General features: G+C 40.2%; 1 protein-coding gene across 1 annotated transcript in view; it reads right to left on the reverse strand.

The window, feature by feature from the left end:
* Window positions 1–16,130, reverse strand: part of INO80 (INO80 complex subunit) — a 58,436-nt gene that overhangs the window by 14,768 nt on the left and 27,538 nt on the right. The window contains exons 24-26 of the mRNA XM_009895684.1: window positions 12,582–12,727; window positions 8,560–8,785; window positions 2,813–2,940 (exon numbers count right to left, since the gene is read on the reverse strand). Of these exons, the coding sequence (XP_009893986.1) occupies window positions 2,813–2,940; window positions 8,560–8,785; window positions 12,582–12,727 (500 nt within the window). The remainder of the gene's footprint in view (window positions 1–2,812; window positions 2,941–8,559; window positions 8,786–12,581; window positions 12,728–16,130) is intronic.

Here is a 16,130-nt window from a genome sequence, read left to right on the forward strand (position 1 = left end):
ATTGCAACTTATACTACACTTGTCAGCAGTTTAGTGCTTTGATCACTCGCATAAATGGCACATTTTTAGCTCAAAAGAAAAAAAAAAGCAATAAAGCACTCTGATGGCAAAGAAACTATTTAAATAGTAATATACCTAGTCTCTACTGCAATTGTGAAAGGCACTTGGCAACTGCTCATTTTTCTAGCTCCCACAAGGAGTGATGGGGTGGGGGAAGCCTCATGGGGAGACTTTAATGTCTTACAGAGATACTTATACTAGACCTGCTTGAAAAATCTACCTGCCAATCTTGTGCAGTCTAAGGGGTCACCAAGCCACCAGAAGTACCAATCTAGAAAAAATAATGAAAGTGGCCCCGGCAACAGAATACCTATACGGGAAATGAACAACACACAATGACTCGAGTATGGTAAGAATGCAGTGCTGTTAAAGTCAGTGCTCTTTCTGGTCTTTGATGACGGTACTGTCTCAAAAACTATAAAATGTTTTCCCTTCATGTTATTTCATCGTCCAAACTGACTACTCTTATGTTTTAACACAACTAATAAACTTTCGGTAGAACATAACTAAGACATTTTACTTCATGCAGAATATAATTTGACCCCTCATTACATGAATGCAATGTGATTCCCACTGAAATTGTGGACAATTACTCTTCCATATAGGAGAAAGCAATCACATTGAGGAAAACAAATGTGACAATCTCAATAAGTATGAAATACACACCTGCATGAAATAACAATACTGAAATCATATTTTATCCCCTTCTGTTGAAAGAAAATAATTTTCCTCTTTGTATTTATATCTGCCATTTTATAATGGCTGAATTAAGCAGCAGTTCCTCAGCTGAAGCTAAATCAAACAAACGTGGTTTTATAACTTTGTAAACAATGTGTTTTGTGCTCTCTGCCCTGCATAGATTAGGTTAGTATGATATTGTAGCAGTTACACTGACACAGTCAAAATACTGTTAAAAGAAATAGGACATCTTATGTTCTTTCCTACTCAAGTACGCAGAGGGGATGTATTTTGATATCTCAGGTCAGGAAAAAAATAAGTATCTACTGCTAAACAACTTTTGCAAGGATTTTCTTACAAACTGAGTCCTTACTTGATTATTAGCTTGCTTAACTCCAGCTTCTGTTACATGCGTGGGGAAAAGGTAAAACAGAGGTGATTTTGTGACTTGGTAGGTGGCTTATTTGGGTAACAAAACCCACCAAGTGGAGTTGAGCATGTAGGAGGTGAAACAGCAAAATGGTGTGCTCCCAAGTCTTTAAAATGGAACGCTAACAGAAAAGACAGAAGCACTAAACACTCAGCTTTATGAGCTTCATGGTGTAACGTGGGGTGTCAACAAACCTGCACCATGTCCAATGTTTGCCAAAAAAAAGAGGCATACGAAGCAATGCTGGGCAAAGAGCCAAAACACAGAACTGCAACCATGCAAGTACTGTTTTTCCTCACAGCAGCAAAAACAAAATTCAGCTTGTCATTTGTTATTGAACTATTAAATGCTGACCTTAAAATGCACCCCTGCTCACACAGGACTCATGATTTAGGCAGCTATTGATTCAGGCTTCTCACTTTTTCTCTTCACTTTTTTATGGAGAAGACAGTATCCTACGTCAAACACTGTTGAGGGAGACCATGTGCAACTAGGACTAATGGCTGAAAGATCACAGGATCTCGATGTTTTAGCAGTACTGAAATTATACTGCCAAATGCAAATGTTTTCCCACCTACTATGTATTCATAGTAAGAAAACTTTACCACCATCACCTCTTTGAAACTAACATATATTAAGTCTATTTTCTTACTCAGAGTTAGATAGTCATAAAAGTTACTACTACTAATCCTTCACTGGTAAGGGAGAGAAGCACTGTGACAGGAGGCACTCCTTTTTTCAGATCCAGCCAACAACTCAAACTTTGCTGTCTTCAACAGAAGCCCAGTGAAAAAAAAGTATTTATTTCTAAGCATTGTAAGTACTACCAATAGGAAACCAAATTAATAGTTCTACTGCTAATGTCTCTTTAGGCTAGCTCTTTGGTGGCACGGTTGCTAATCAAATACTGTTTTGTTTTGGTTTTTTTTGCTTCTGAGGCAGACTGATTGTATTTAAATAACGAGTAATGACTTAATTCCTAGTTTCTTTCCCATTGTGTATGCCAGAGAACCTCTTATTATTAACGTCTGCCAAACTTCTGCACAGGAATAAGATGATAGAGGGAAACAGTAAAAGTCCACGAAATTACAAGCAACATAAACAATGTAAAATTAATCACTGTTCTCCCTCTTCCTTCCAATAAAAAGACATGTGGGCATCAATTGAATACAGAAGAAAGCAGTTCAAAACCAGCAAAAGAGGCTAAATTAGTCCACACAACCCCTTGCCACACTGCAGTGCAAAGGACAAAAATTTACAAAGACTCAAGATGCAACTGAACAATTTCATGGAAGAATCCATTTAGGATTACCGAATATACAGAAGGCACATGTGGCTGAAAAAGCCCTTGAGCTGCAAACTGCTGGACGCTGAGAGACTAATTGTGAAGTATCACTATTCTTGTACATTTTCCCCATACCATCTGCTGTTGTACGCTGGTGGAAGCATAATGCTAGGCCGGACTTTAGGTATAACTTCATATGGCAGCTCTTACATTCTCATATTAATGCATTTACTGGGCATCCTTCAGCATAACGATTTTATGTCAGGTTTGCTGTATCCAAACTACAGTATTTTCTCCAAAATACTGTTGCTAAATCTGCATTTTCAGAATTTGTCTTCTGTAGGCTATAGCTCTCCTACCTCGAGTAAGTCAATCATCCGTGTCATCTGCGAGTAGATGAGAACTCTGTGTCCTTGAGATTTCAGCCGTGTCAACAGAAGATCAAGAGCATGAAGTTTTCCACTGTCAGTGATCAGACTCTCTTTATCTAAAAAGAAATGGAAGAAAAGCAGGTAACTCTTGAAGCCAAAACAGCTACATGCAACAAGTTAGCTTCCAAGTTTTCCTAGCACTTCACTGCATTCTAAACCCTAAAATAATAAGCTGTGATGGAAGAAACTGCAACATCCCTTCTGGATGACGCTTAAACTGCTAACGACAACTTTTGTTTGCTGGGGCAGGAGTATGTGAATATACCCACTGGGCAAAATCACATCACAGATTGATCTCCTCATGAGTATGGACTCAATCGCTTTTTGGACAGCCATTTCCTTCATCTAAGGATTCATTCTGATCAGATCAACAACCACAACATGCAGTTGAATAAGTTTTTCTCCACTTCCCATGTTAACATGCTGTCCTTTGGACATTTGCCGATATTTGTTGCTGAGCTTTAGACTGATCGTCCACAGATCTAGTTTCAAGATCAAACCCTTCGCCAACATGGAAAGCGAAGAACAGTTTAGGTGATTGTCAATCAATCAATAATAACAGCCCCTTATTATAACACACAGCACTGCGTTGACTTTTCTTTTGCTTTCCTGCCCTCTGCTTTTTGGGTCGGTGTTTTTTTGTTTAAGAAATGTTTCCAGATGGCAATCTTTTAAGTCACTTCAGATTTTATACTTCATGTCCTCTCTATTTCAGCACTGCTCATGAAGTATTTTTCAGGAAGGAGATCTTCCTGTTTGTACATTCTGTACATAAACTTCAGTAAACAATACATGACTGTTGAAAGAGGATGAAGAGAAATTTTCTTCCAAAAAAATTATCTGTTGGAAAGGCCACTGATGATTCTTTATTCTTCGGGATGTCTGAATTTAGGTTTACAGCCAAAACGGAAAGTTGACAACTGCAGATGGTGCAGACTAGTACAGAACCCAAATATTTTCAACATGTCTAGCAGGTACCATTCTCTAATGTCTAGCAGGTAATGCTTCTGCACACTTCTTGTTGCACAGAATGAATTAACTCATGGGCTGAAGAAAATCCGGCTTTCTGTAAGGCAGCTGTCTTCCACGATATCCCGATTAAAAAAAAAAAAGGTATATACAAAAATTAATTAATTCATCTGAGCACCATGCATTTTAATACAGCTAAAAACAAGTTCATACTAGTGGAGCAGCGGAGTACAGATCACACAACAGCACTCTTAAAAAGATCTTAAAAGCACGGCAGGCAACGCAGTCCATGAGTGCTGTGATGTGGCACAGAGGGCTAAGTTTGATTCTTGCACATACAACCAGGGGTTTGCTGAGAAAAGCAGGGATGTGGTAGTTGTTCTATACTGAATTCCAAAGATCACTTTGGAATAACATGCCCAGGTTTACTACACCCTTCAGAAAGGTTGCAAAAACCAGAAAGCGTTCAGGAAAAATCTCCAAGGTTTCAGTGTTTCAAAAAACTCTTCCTGCAGTGAGGGAGATCAGAAACTTGATCCATTTCAATTTTTCAAGGAGCAACTCACACTACGCAAGGTTCTCCTTTTGGACAAAGTTTTTTAACAACAGAAGAGAACTTTATACGAGCAGAGAAAGGTACAGTATCCAGTGATTTTTTAAAACTATAAAAACAAGGCACACTTCCCTCTTGTCCTTTCAATAGTGAAGCTAAAGTAGTCAGCAACACTTTTATCCAGAAATGTGGTGGATTCTTCATCACTGTAGTATTTCGATCAAGATCTCTTTCAAAAATATCCTTTAGCTTAAATATATATAATGGGCTTGATGCTGGAATTAGTGTGATCTACATTATGACATCAGCAGATGCAGCCAACAGTTCTGCTTTCAGAAATTCAAAAAATTGTGAGTTGTCAATATCGCTTATTAGCTATGCTATTTGCACTATAAGCCAATGCTGTGAGCGCTCTCTTCTTTGGTAAGTTTAGAGCCATGCTCCTGCAATTCACCAGCTAAGAATCCAAGACAAGAGAGCTCTGCTCTTGCTTGCTTGTCTGGCTATCTAGATAGTAACTGTTTTCCTCCAATTTGCTCTCTCTTTTGATGGTGATCTTGTTGCTTTGCCAGGAGCAAGCGCCACATCATTGCTTGAATCATTAGCAACTACCTTAGGGAATCCATCAACTAGAGGGCAAAGCCCAGGAGATACTGCAAGGAAAACTCAAGACCACAGCACGGCTGGCATTTGTTTTAAGTGCAACATAACGTGTAATGATGCATTCGTGTCTAGAACAGAACTGGTCTCAATTACTTACAAATAGTTAATAGTTTCATGCATTCTTCTAAGGAAAACCAAACTTTGAACTTAGGCAATTAAGTGAAAGTGGAAATTACTTGCAGTTATCTGGTTTTAAAATACATCTATGTAGAGTCCAAAACTCTGCACAGTAGGAATGTTTATTCTTTATAAAAAATGTTATTCTTTCTTTTAAATCCATACAGCCATGACATTCTGCTTTGACTCTTATTGGTCATCTTGCTATTTCAGAATGAACTGAGTGAAGCAACAGGAAAAGTCTAGATATTCATGACAAACTAATGTGATTATTAACCAAAAGCCATCTGACTGCAAGGGAACTGAGAGAACAAACAGGGTTTGTTCAAAAGTCAGTCTCAACTGGCTCAGATTAACATACTAGCATGTTTCCAAAAGCCAAAGGCTACTGGTTTTCTCACACAGGCATGAATAGGTAGAATTAAGGTTTGGTAACTGGAAATGATGCACGTCCTTTGCTGCTGGCTCCTTACATCTCCATTGTGTAAGTTACTATTTTTAAATAGCAATAAAATGCAAATTACAAGTACAGAACTTATTTGCAGATAGTCTTACAGTCTGAAAGGTTAGCAACTTGTTAACAGTTCATAATTTGTCCAAGAACAGAGCTAACAAAAAAACCATTTAACATCTCTGGAAGAGAAACCATTTGGCTTTGACATGGCATCTTTAAGCACGCTATCTTGATACCACTGTGTTTTCCAAGATCAAATATTTTTGCATGCTTAAAGTCTGCCACCTAGTGCTTCAAAAGAGACATTCTAGAAAGCGGTAACAGAAAATGTACTTATTTATTCATGCCATCTTCAGAAAATACAACTATGCAAAAGATTAAAAAAATAAAAAGTGTCTTCCACCTCTAGTTTCTCTCACTTCTATTTCTCATTCCCTTTTACCTTGGGGGAAGAAAAAGGCGGTTTGCTGCTTTTTTAAATGGGATTTCCAGAAGATTGGAAAATGTAGAATTGCAAATGATTGGGGAGAACTTCCAATGACAATGTCTTTGGATTTTTTTTTTTTTTTTTAATAGCATCAAGGAACTTTTTGCATTATAAGCCAGTCAGGAGACAGAGGTCCTGGACTGGATGTTAAAGAACTCTCCCTAAGGCACAATTTTTGGGTTCTTCAGCACTGTATGAAATGAACAAGAAAACAGAACCAGACCAAAAAGAAAGTAATCGTAAAATCATATTGTATACTTTTCAGTCTGAAAAAAAAGTCCCTGCCTCCAGCCACGTAGGGATATGGACATAAATTATCTACAAGGGGATACAGTGGGATTCTATGGCCTGGGAAGAATTGTTACAAATGATTATGACTCAAAATAACCCCAGTCAGGAGCTCTGGCAGATGACTGTAGCTGGGCTCACTACTCTCTGGAGAATGAGAAAAAGTGCCTCTGGACATGCAAAAAGCAGAGGAAAGAGAGATAAAGTCTGGGTTCCAGTTGACACCCCTGGTTCCCCTCCCGACAGTCTGCACGGCACAATGGGGTCAGTGAGGAGCTAGCTGGCTCTCACAGTAAACAGCCAGTGAGGCCGGTGCTTTTTATCGATGCTAAAAGGACTCAGACACTTCCTGCCATTTAATCCAGGACCATTTTTCTTTCAAAGAACAGGAAAAGCCTCAAGAGATTCCCACAGTGATCGCAGCTGAGCCTGCTGCCAGGGTACTGGGAACACCGAATGTGGGAGAGGATAGACCGGGGTTAGGAGAGAGAGGTATCCCCTTTTCTTCTTGTCACCTATTTACCACAGACTTTCACACCTACCATTCCGTTTGACACTTGCTAGACTTCAGCTTTGTAAATGGCTTCTTCAGCACATCGGTCACTTTCTGCAATGCACTGTGCCTGCTCCTGCACGTCTCAACACAGCTGTCCTGTTGTGGTACCTGCCCTCTCCTCTTAGAATAAGTTTAGGTTTGAATGCTACCTTATATCTAATTAAAACACAGCTGTACAAAACCACTTTTTTTTAATCCACTATTAGCTCCAACACCTCCTAAATTAAACCAGCTTCACATAACATACTCATCCCAACCACCTTCTCAACCAAATTCTTTGTTGTGCTTTGACAACAATTTGTCTAACCTTGCACTTATTCACTCACTCCTGTAAGGTTCTTGTACCCCATCTTTATTCTTCTACAAAATTTTGCTGACGACAAAGTCATCAGCTTAAAATGGAACACTATTCAAGAGAATGCAGGCATCTCTCTATTCTACATCAGCTACTTTTCTTCATTTCTCTATCCACGCCTTCTACCTTAATTAATCCCTTCACTATTCCCCTCCTTTCTGCTACAGCAATTCATTTTCTGTTTCCAAATAACTGATAAACAATTCAATGACTTCCCAAAGAAACTATAAAATCATCAAACTGTCATTGAACATCAAGCTCATGATAAACAGTAATGTGCATGTGCTTCATATGACTCCAAGTACTTACGAGGTACGTTCTTAAACTGGATTGTAGCAAGCAAAAGACCATTTTCCTTTTACTGTACTAACTTCCCCTGCCAAACATCCTTGACCCAAAAGGGTCTGGGAATAACTTAGCATCTGGCAGTGTAAGCTGTTTTTCCTCTTGGCTATCTCTCAGATCTCTAGTACTTTCTGCAGAACTCTGCTCACTGCTGAAGACCATCTTCTGACAGCTACAGTGCATATGGCCCATGAAAGCCGCTGCAGTATTGGCAATTAAATTCTAGCTTAAATTCTTGGATTACATTAGTCTAATTCTAGGAAAAAATGAACTGCATTTACTAGTACCTTTTTCCCACTTTACCAGGAAATATGAGTAAGTGTTCTTTATTCCAACTGAAACTCAGTAAATCCCTCATGCCTTGTTTTCCAGGCCAATCTCCTCTAAACTTGATCCCCAAACCTGTCCTTCTCACAGTACACTGCTACAAGTAACGTTTACCCTTGCACTAGGGAAGACCAACAAAAGATCTCTTAGGTCAACGTGAAGGTCATTCAACACACTAGGAGGCAAAGTAGTACTGTTACTTTTCCTGCAATCTTTGGATCTCCAACCTCAAAATAGTGCTTGGTTGTGACAGCAGACTGTGCTTCAGTAAGCAAATCCATCTTTTTACAATCATTTGGAGGGCTGACATGCTAAGAGAGGTTTGTAAGCATTTAGAAAAGTTTGTATAAGGCTTGTTCAGTATCCACTGACAGCTTTACTCCAGACAGAGGTTGTGAAATCACAGTGTATTTTAAGACACCGGGGTTAACTTTCACTCAGGAGGAAAAACAACCAACCACCCCCGCCCCCTCAAAAAGCTCATAACCAAGCATAATTACTACCGAAGAGCAGATGTCCCTATTTATCTCAATTCTGCTCCATGACAACCTCCAAACTTACCTGGTATCCTGATAAAAGACCAGCCGTTCTGAGGCCTGATCCCTAACAGCCCTCCTGGATACTCTGGGAAGAACCGGGAGCTTTGCTTCAGCCAGTCAGCTGCTAGCTCAGGGGCTCCATTGAGTACACATTGCTTCGCTTCAAGGCTTCCTCCCTCCTTTAGTGCCCTGCGCTCGTATTCTGCGCTTCGGTCATTGCAGTAGAACTCCAGTGGCACAGCTGTCACCTACAAGTAAAATAATAATCAATATTCTTGTTCAGATTGCCCCTCGTTCCCAAATTCTCAGTGCAGGTACCTTCCCACAGGATCAAATTTTAAAAGTCGAATCATAACTAAAACGTACAAATGGAAAACAATCTTAGACAGCCTTAAAAGAAGCAAATATCTCCCCACACCACAAAAAAAATTCCTATGACTGACCACGGACTACTTGCCTTTTGACAAACAATGCCTCGTGCCCATTGCTACACAACCGATAGCAGAGCTGAGAGTAAAAGAACAATATCCTTGCTGCACCTCTCATTTTGCCTAGATTTCTTTTTTTTTTATTATTATTTTTGCCCTTCACAATCAAGTATTTACCTAGAAAAGATAAGCCTTAGATATCATCCTTAACAGAAATTCATGTGATAATTTAAAAGTAGGAAGACACAAACTAGAAAGGGGAAAAGAAAGAACAGGAAAACGGCCCCATTTTGGAACAGCAACTTTCTTGTGCTTGACATCCGATTTGAACAGAAGTGGGCCAACAGAAACAGTGCAAGTGAGCGCAGGGTGATCTTTTTGTTCTGGCCATTCTGTGAATCCCTTGCCCTATTACCTGCTTCAGTACATACAACCCAGCTGGACAGACCAATGTTGCAAACACAGGAACTCTGATTTCACGCTATGTGAGTTATTCTGGAATGGCTCTGTCTCTGTAACTCCCCCTGCTCAGCCTCATCCACCCAAAGCAATAAAATAGTTTAAGTATCAACAGTTTTAAATACTGTGCTTTAGAACTGTAAGATGAAGGGAGTAAGAGACTGCCCGAGATGCTGGCTGCTCCTCTCTGAGCATTTACCAACTAACTTAAAATAAAAGGTATCAAAGCAAGACCTTCTTGGTGGATGCCTGTGGTCCACTCCTGCTTTACAGGAGCTCTTCTCATGGGAAGAAATTAATCTTAGAAACAAAGACTTCTTTTTTTTTTGCAAGGGCAAATCAATTGTTTAAACAGACTCATAAGCACAATTATAGTACATATCAAAATAAAATCAAAAAAGCATACAAAATCTTAGCAATAATGGTAAAGCTATTGTTTTGCAAGATGCCAAGAGCTATTTTTAAACAAGATTGGCTTATAGGCCTATGCACAGAGTCACAAGAAACACTGCAAATTCAAAGGAACTGTGGTAAATAAGACTTTGTATACATTCCCACTACTTAGGAGATACTGTTAAGAGTTGATGCCATCTTGTGCTGCCACCTGCAGTCAAAGCACAGGACTGTCTTTTGTGGGAGAGTGCAAAACCTCTCACAATTCCAGTCTTGTTGCCTGAAAACTGATGTAAACCACAACGATAGTACAGACTTAGTTTTTTTCTTTTAAAGGACGTTATTAACCATCACATTTCAGTTCATATTTCCACACTGGACAGACTGGAACAAATATTCTTTCTGGCACAAACAACCTGTCATACTTATTTCCAGGACACCGATGACCGGCAGCCACCACACACAAAACAGAGCAGACTCATTTCTGACACAGAAACGTGGCTCATCTACTGAAATCAATATGGAGATTTGTACCCTAGGATTTCTAAAAGAAAAATAAAGTTACATCATAAAATTCTACAAGCTACATGTCAGTAATACTTTACCTAAAGGAAGACCTAGTAGAAGTCAAACTCTGTGTGTGCCTCAGTGCAATTTCTACATTAACAAGAACAAATCTTCCCATGTAGGAAGTACACGTGTGTAGCACTGACTGACATCTGAGGACATCAGGCTATCTTTACTGTCAGCTCCAAACTTTTTTTTATGCATAGACACACTTCTAGGGTAGAGGGTCTACATCTTTTACATGGCCTTACAAGAAAAACCAACACATTTCTGAAACAGATGAAACAAATTCTTCCATTCAAGCTTGCTCATGCTCCTCCTCTCTCCTTGTCATGGTGCAGTTTAAGGGGTTTCCCCCCCCCTTTTTTTTTTTGGGTATTCTATTCCTGCTAAACTGTTGAATGTAACAGTCGTGGTTCAGAAATACATCCAAAAAATATAGCAATAGGGATATATTAATGCATTGCCACTTTAAATTCAGTAACTTAATTTAATTAGGGTAATTGTGAAATACTTCCTGCATTTATCTCCATGCAAAGTTAACCTTTCATAGTTTGTGAGATGCCCAAAACCACTTCTCACCACAATACCTCTGACAGACTGGGATCTACTGAACTGTTGAAGTAAACCAAACACTATTACTCTAACTGAATGAATCAGCTTCTAAATGGATACAAGAATACAAGATCCATCCTCCAAGTTACTGTTTTTTGTGATTGAGGCCTGTCCATACTCCAGAAAATCGCCTGTGCAGAAAGAAAACTACAGCACTAAAGCCTCCCCTCATGACTATCCCCCACAGCTGCTGCATAAACATACACTCCTATTTCTATCATTCGCTCCATTAACTTCCCAAAATTCATCACAGGTCAAACAACAACAGAAGGCTATCTTTTCTGAGAACATATGTGCTCTTTCTGCTGTTTCAGGTCTTCTACACTCCTGCCAAAAGTTTCTAACAAGTGTAAAATTAAGTCTTTGTATTCCTAGAAACAAAAAGCCATGCCTCCACTTAATCATTTTTATACAGCAGCCAAGCCTAAACAAGCAACTTGTATTCGCTAGAATAAATGTCAGATATGATCTCTCCTCGTCTTTCCTTTCCCCATCCTATGTAGCCTTCTGAGCCCCTCTCCTCCCTTCCTAATGTATAGGTAGTATTCAACATATTCATCTGCAATGCAGATTTAAGTACGAAGTGTGACAAACCAAAGGAATCTGAAGAAGCGGTTTTTGCAATTTACTCTCAGAATAACTGCTTGGTTCTTGAACCAGGTAATGCATTGTGACTGGGAGGCCGTAAGTGACTTGGAGAATTCAGCTGGATTCCCGGCCCTTAGAGCTGCAGGCACAGAGGAATTCAGCCCGAGGCGCAGCACGTTGGTGATAAGCAGTGTCTTACTTGCCATCCTCCCTTCTCCAGGTGCCAATGTATAATTGCACATGCAGCCCCATTTGAGCAAGTCTACAGCAATAACATCAATGGTAACTAAAGAATATAGCATCTGGATAGCCTGCTAAGGTACGTGCGTTTTGTCCAGCTTTGTCAGGATCCAACAACACTTTATGAAAACAATAGCCATAGACTTATGAAGGTCTCGTGTCGGCCCAGAAAACTTCAGCTAAAGTAATTTCAATATTCGGTTAATAGATAGACAACCCCAAGCAGTACTACTTGATATCCAAAAGATTTAGCAAATGCCAACTCGAGTAATCCTTATATATTGTAATTTGTTTTTTCCTTTTTGGAGTATAAGATGACGTAATGAGAGAAAATAAACATCCTCTTCAAAAAAGCTTTGCTCCTCATCCCCTTTTTGTCATCAGAGTTGACCAAACAATCACCCCATTCTGTTCATATCATACCTACATCTCTCCCTAAGATTACTGGGGAATAATCTACTTGACAATCTCTTCTGCAATTTTACTGCTTTTGGTATTATAAGAGAAAGTGAAGTCTACGTATCCCAGAATAACTCCTGTTGGGTCCATCTTACAACTTTCCTTTTCCCTTCAGTACACATTACAGTCACTTCCTCTACGAAAAAAAACCACTATTGAATATAGTAGCAAAAGGATATCCTCACAACAGTTTTACCCAACCAAAAGAAACTAATAGATCATCCTGTTCCTAAGACATAATTCTAACAAGATTTAAAACACAATAGAAAATACATAATTTACAACTTGGACTTACCCGTGGACTGGCTATGCACAGGAAGGACGGCAGCTCAGTCACCTGGCAGCACCGTACACATGAGGTAGCTGATCTCCTTCGATGTATGACGTGATCTGTATAGCCAGTAACTGCTTTACAGTGGCTACTGAACACAAGGTTCTGAAACAAAATTAAAATTAACAAGTTACTATGTCTATAAAGAAGAACTCTTAAATCTTGTAATCACTCATGAGATACGACCGACAAAGGACATTCACCACATATTTCTCTTTGGAAAAGGAAACTTTACACATCTTCTGCAGTGACAACATACAGGATCTTTGTGTAATCATCAGAACATTCAAATCCTGAAATGGTTGAGATCAGAATAGCTCGTATCAATACTTTCCTTTATGCTCTGTTGGAACGAGAAACAAGTTCTTCCTTCTTTGAACCTTTTGACCTTAGCTTTTATAAAGAAGGAAATACTGGAATATTCTACTAGGTCTGACCATCAAGCTGTTTTCTAGCAACTCTTATCTATTCTGAAGCATGGGTAAAGTGAAATTTGGCAGAGAAAAAAAAATTAAGACTCTAAATGAGACTGGACTGGTATCTTTGGACCTTCATCTATTCTGACCTTTTCTTCCTTTCCTGTGCAAAATGGTTTGGGATTTTATCCTAAAGACTTTCAAGGTGCTAGCATGGTTACTCAAACCCATGAACATGCCCATGTATAAAACCTGGAATTTGCCACACATGTATGAATGTCTTTTTGATACAGAAAAATATATTGACTCAGGAGTGGGGGACACTGAGATGACACTGCAGTTTAAGGAAAGGAGAGCTCTTTGAAGATGATCAACTTTATGCAGAAAAATAACAGAAAACTAAATTTTTTTTGCTTGCGTCAGTTATACTTCCTTTTTTGTTGTAAATATCTCCACCAAACAATGACATAAACTGCTTACAGACCAAGACATTTTTGCTACTTAGTTTTCACTCTGACTTTTCTATATTCATAGTGACCAATTGCTATATACTGTTATGGATAACTGTTTCTTATACTACGCAGAGCATCATTCTGCATACTATAGGAAACAAGCAACAAAGAAGAAACATTAAGAGGTATACCTCTCACTGCCATAGGATCACAGGATGTGCCCTCCTGACAATTCTAGTTCACTTAAGTAAAATGTAAACAGTATCTAAAGCTTTGGCATTGTTCCGCCCCAGTTCCTAACACACCAAAATGAGTTGCAAGCTACTTCTATTTTACAAAGCCTCCCAATTTTCTAAAATACCAGTGTTTTAAGTTCAAAGCATCAGGGTACATGACAGAAACAGACACCTTGTATACGTATCATACGCTAGATATACGGATTCTGATATATATCAGAAAATGCTAGAAAACATCCACAGCAGTAGTCTATTATGTATCGCATTGTGGGCCCTTTCTGTTTCCAGATGCAGATGCACTGGGCAAGATGCAGATGGCTAGCATATATAATTTGGAACCTGCTGACAAGGGAGAAAGACAGTTCTACTGTACATACATCCTAGCACCACCTAAGAAATACAATCAGTCAATCCTAGCATGTAAGTGGGTCTTGCAGCTGCTACCAGTGTGACTCGTGGTCTGGAGCTGGCAAAAAGAAGAAGTTCATACTCTCTGACTGAACATCTGCTCCTCTATAAAAGGTGAGAGCAGAAAGAGCTGACAACAGCCTTTCACTGAGAGTCAGCAGGGCTAAAAAAGCACAGGTCAAAGCTTGGGCCACAGTGGATAATGCAAAGTGAACCCAAAACCAGGTTCTTACTCAGCTGGCGATTCTTTATCAGCAATGCTAGCTTAAGCAACAACTGCTTCACATGTTCACTCCTGTCCCCGCAGAGCCCCTTCTTGTTGGCCTAGCTGTCTGTACTCATTAAGATGCTGATCAAGATGAAAATAAACCCTTGCCCCTCCACTCCAAGTTAGTTTTGTGATCTGTTTCACCACCTGGTAAAACAGGCTGCGTGCTGAAACAGCAGAGTGGGCAATGCAAGGCTGGGACTACATGGCTGTGGACAACTGATGTGAACGCTGGCTTACTCGGCCGAGGACCAGAAATGGTGGCAACAAAGCACCAGCACCGCTGCTGAAAAGAGGGAGTCCCTTCGCGTGACACAGTTGTGCCACTTCTTGTGCTAGTTTTATCACCTGTCACACCCCCTCCACAAGTGTATTTAGCTACTCATCTAACCAGAGAACAAATTCAACAGATAGGAAAATAGAAAGTTTTCTGTGGTCAGCTCATGCAGGGATGTGCGAGCCCACACCAGCGGAGGCAGGATTTGGTGGCTGGCAGTAATGAGAGGATGGCAAGGGGCAGAGGGGCAGACTGACCCCCCTCTCAGGCTACGAGACTGACTCACAACAATGGCTTTAGCTCAAAGCCCCCGTCTTCCCCACCCCTGGCACACATACTGGCGGCACAGCTGATTTTACGATGAGGAGTAAACATCGCATGAGGTCACAAGAGGTTTCCAGTAAGTCTTACGACAGCAAGTACTGGCATACTGATTGTGGCCTAGCCGTCAGAGGGGTTCGTTAACTTTATTTCCTAGAAAGTGAGAGTTCAAGAAACGGATAGAGAGGAAGCTAACAAACGGTAATTCCAAACCTATGCAAGTTTGTTACTTAATTCTCTTTTGGAAGCCAATATCAAAGAGCCATCAAAGATGGCTTTAGCCCGATTAGAAGTACCTATTTTTGTATGCAAAAATAGTATACTATTAGTATACTAGTATACTAAAATAGTATACTATTTTTGTATGAACACAGCATTATAAGCAGTTCTTGTAGACAGGCATTAATCTGGTTCTCAGCGCCATGCTTCCTGTGTACGAATTATGGGCAGGTCACATAAGAAACATCCCCCTCTGAATCCCCTGCCATAGGCAGCCGTTAAGTATTCATGAACAGAGCAGATACCAGATACAACAGGGACAGCGGAAACCAGCTTCCCATCAGTCACAAACATGGAAAAGACTGGGTAAGGTTACAGACCTGAACACAGCCACAGCTCTGAAATGGATCACATACCTCAGTGCAACAGAGCCAAGAACCGAAGAGGAGGTCTGTTAAAAAATAAGTATGTACACATCTGCTGCAACCACGCAAGCCAAAGTAAAGTGTTGAAAGAGGCTCTCCTATATTGCAAAAAGAGCTGCACATAAATATGGGTGACTGATGAAAAGCTGGACATGAGCCAGGAATGTGCGTTCACAGCCCAGAAAGCTAACCGTACCCTGGGCTGCATCCGAAGTGTGGCCAGCAGGTTGAGGAAGGGGATTCTGCCCCTCTACTCCGCTCTGGTGAGATCCCACCTAGAGTACTGCGTCCAACCCTGGGGCCCTCAGCACAGGAAAGACATGGACCTGTTGGAACGGGTCCAGAGGAGGGCCACAAAAAGGTTCAGAGGGCTGGAACACCTCTCCTGTGAGGACAGGCTGAGAGAGTTGGGGTTGTTCAGTCTGGAGAAAAGAAGGCTCTGGGGAGACCTGACTGTGGCCTTTCAGTACTTAAAGGGGGCTTGTAAGAAA

This window comes from Charadrius vociferus, unplaced genomic scaffold (genome assembly GCF_000708025.1).
Source record: "Charadrius vociferus isolate BGI_N301 unplaced genomic scaffold, ASM70802v2 scaffold111, whole genome shotgun sequence".
NCBI classification, from domain to species: domain Eukaryota; kingdom Metazoa; phylum Chordata; class Aves; order Charadriiformes; family Charadriidae; genus Charadrius; species Charadrius vociferus.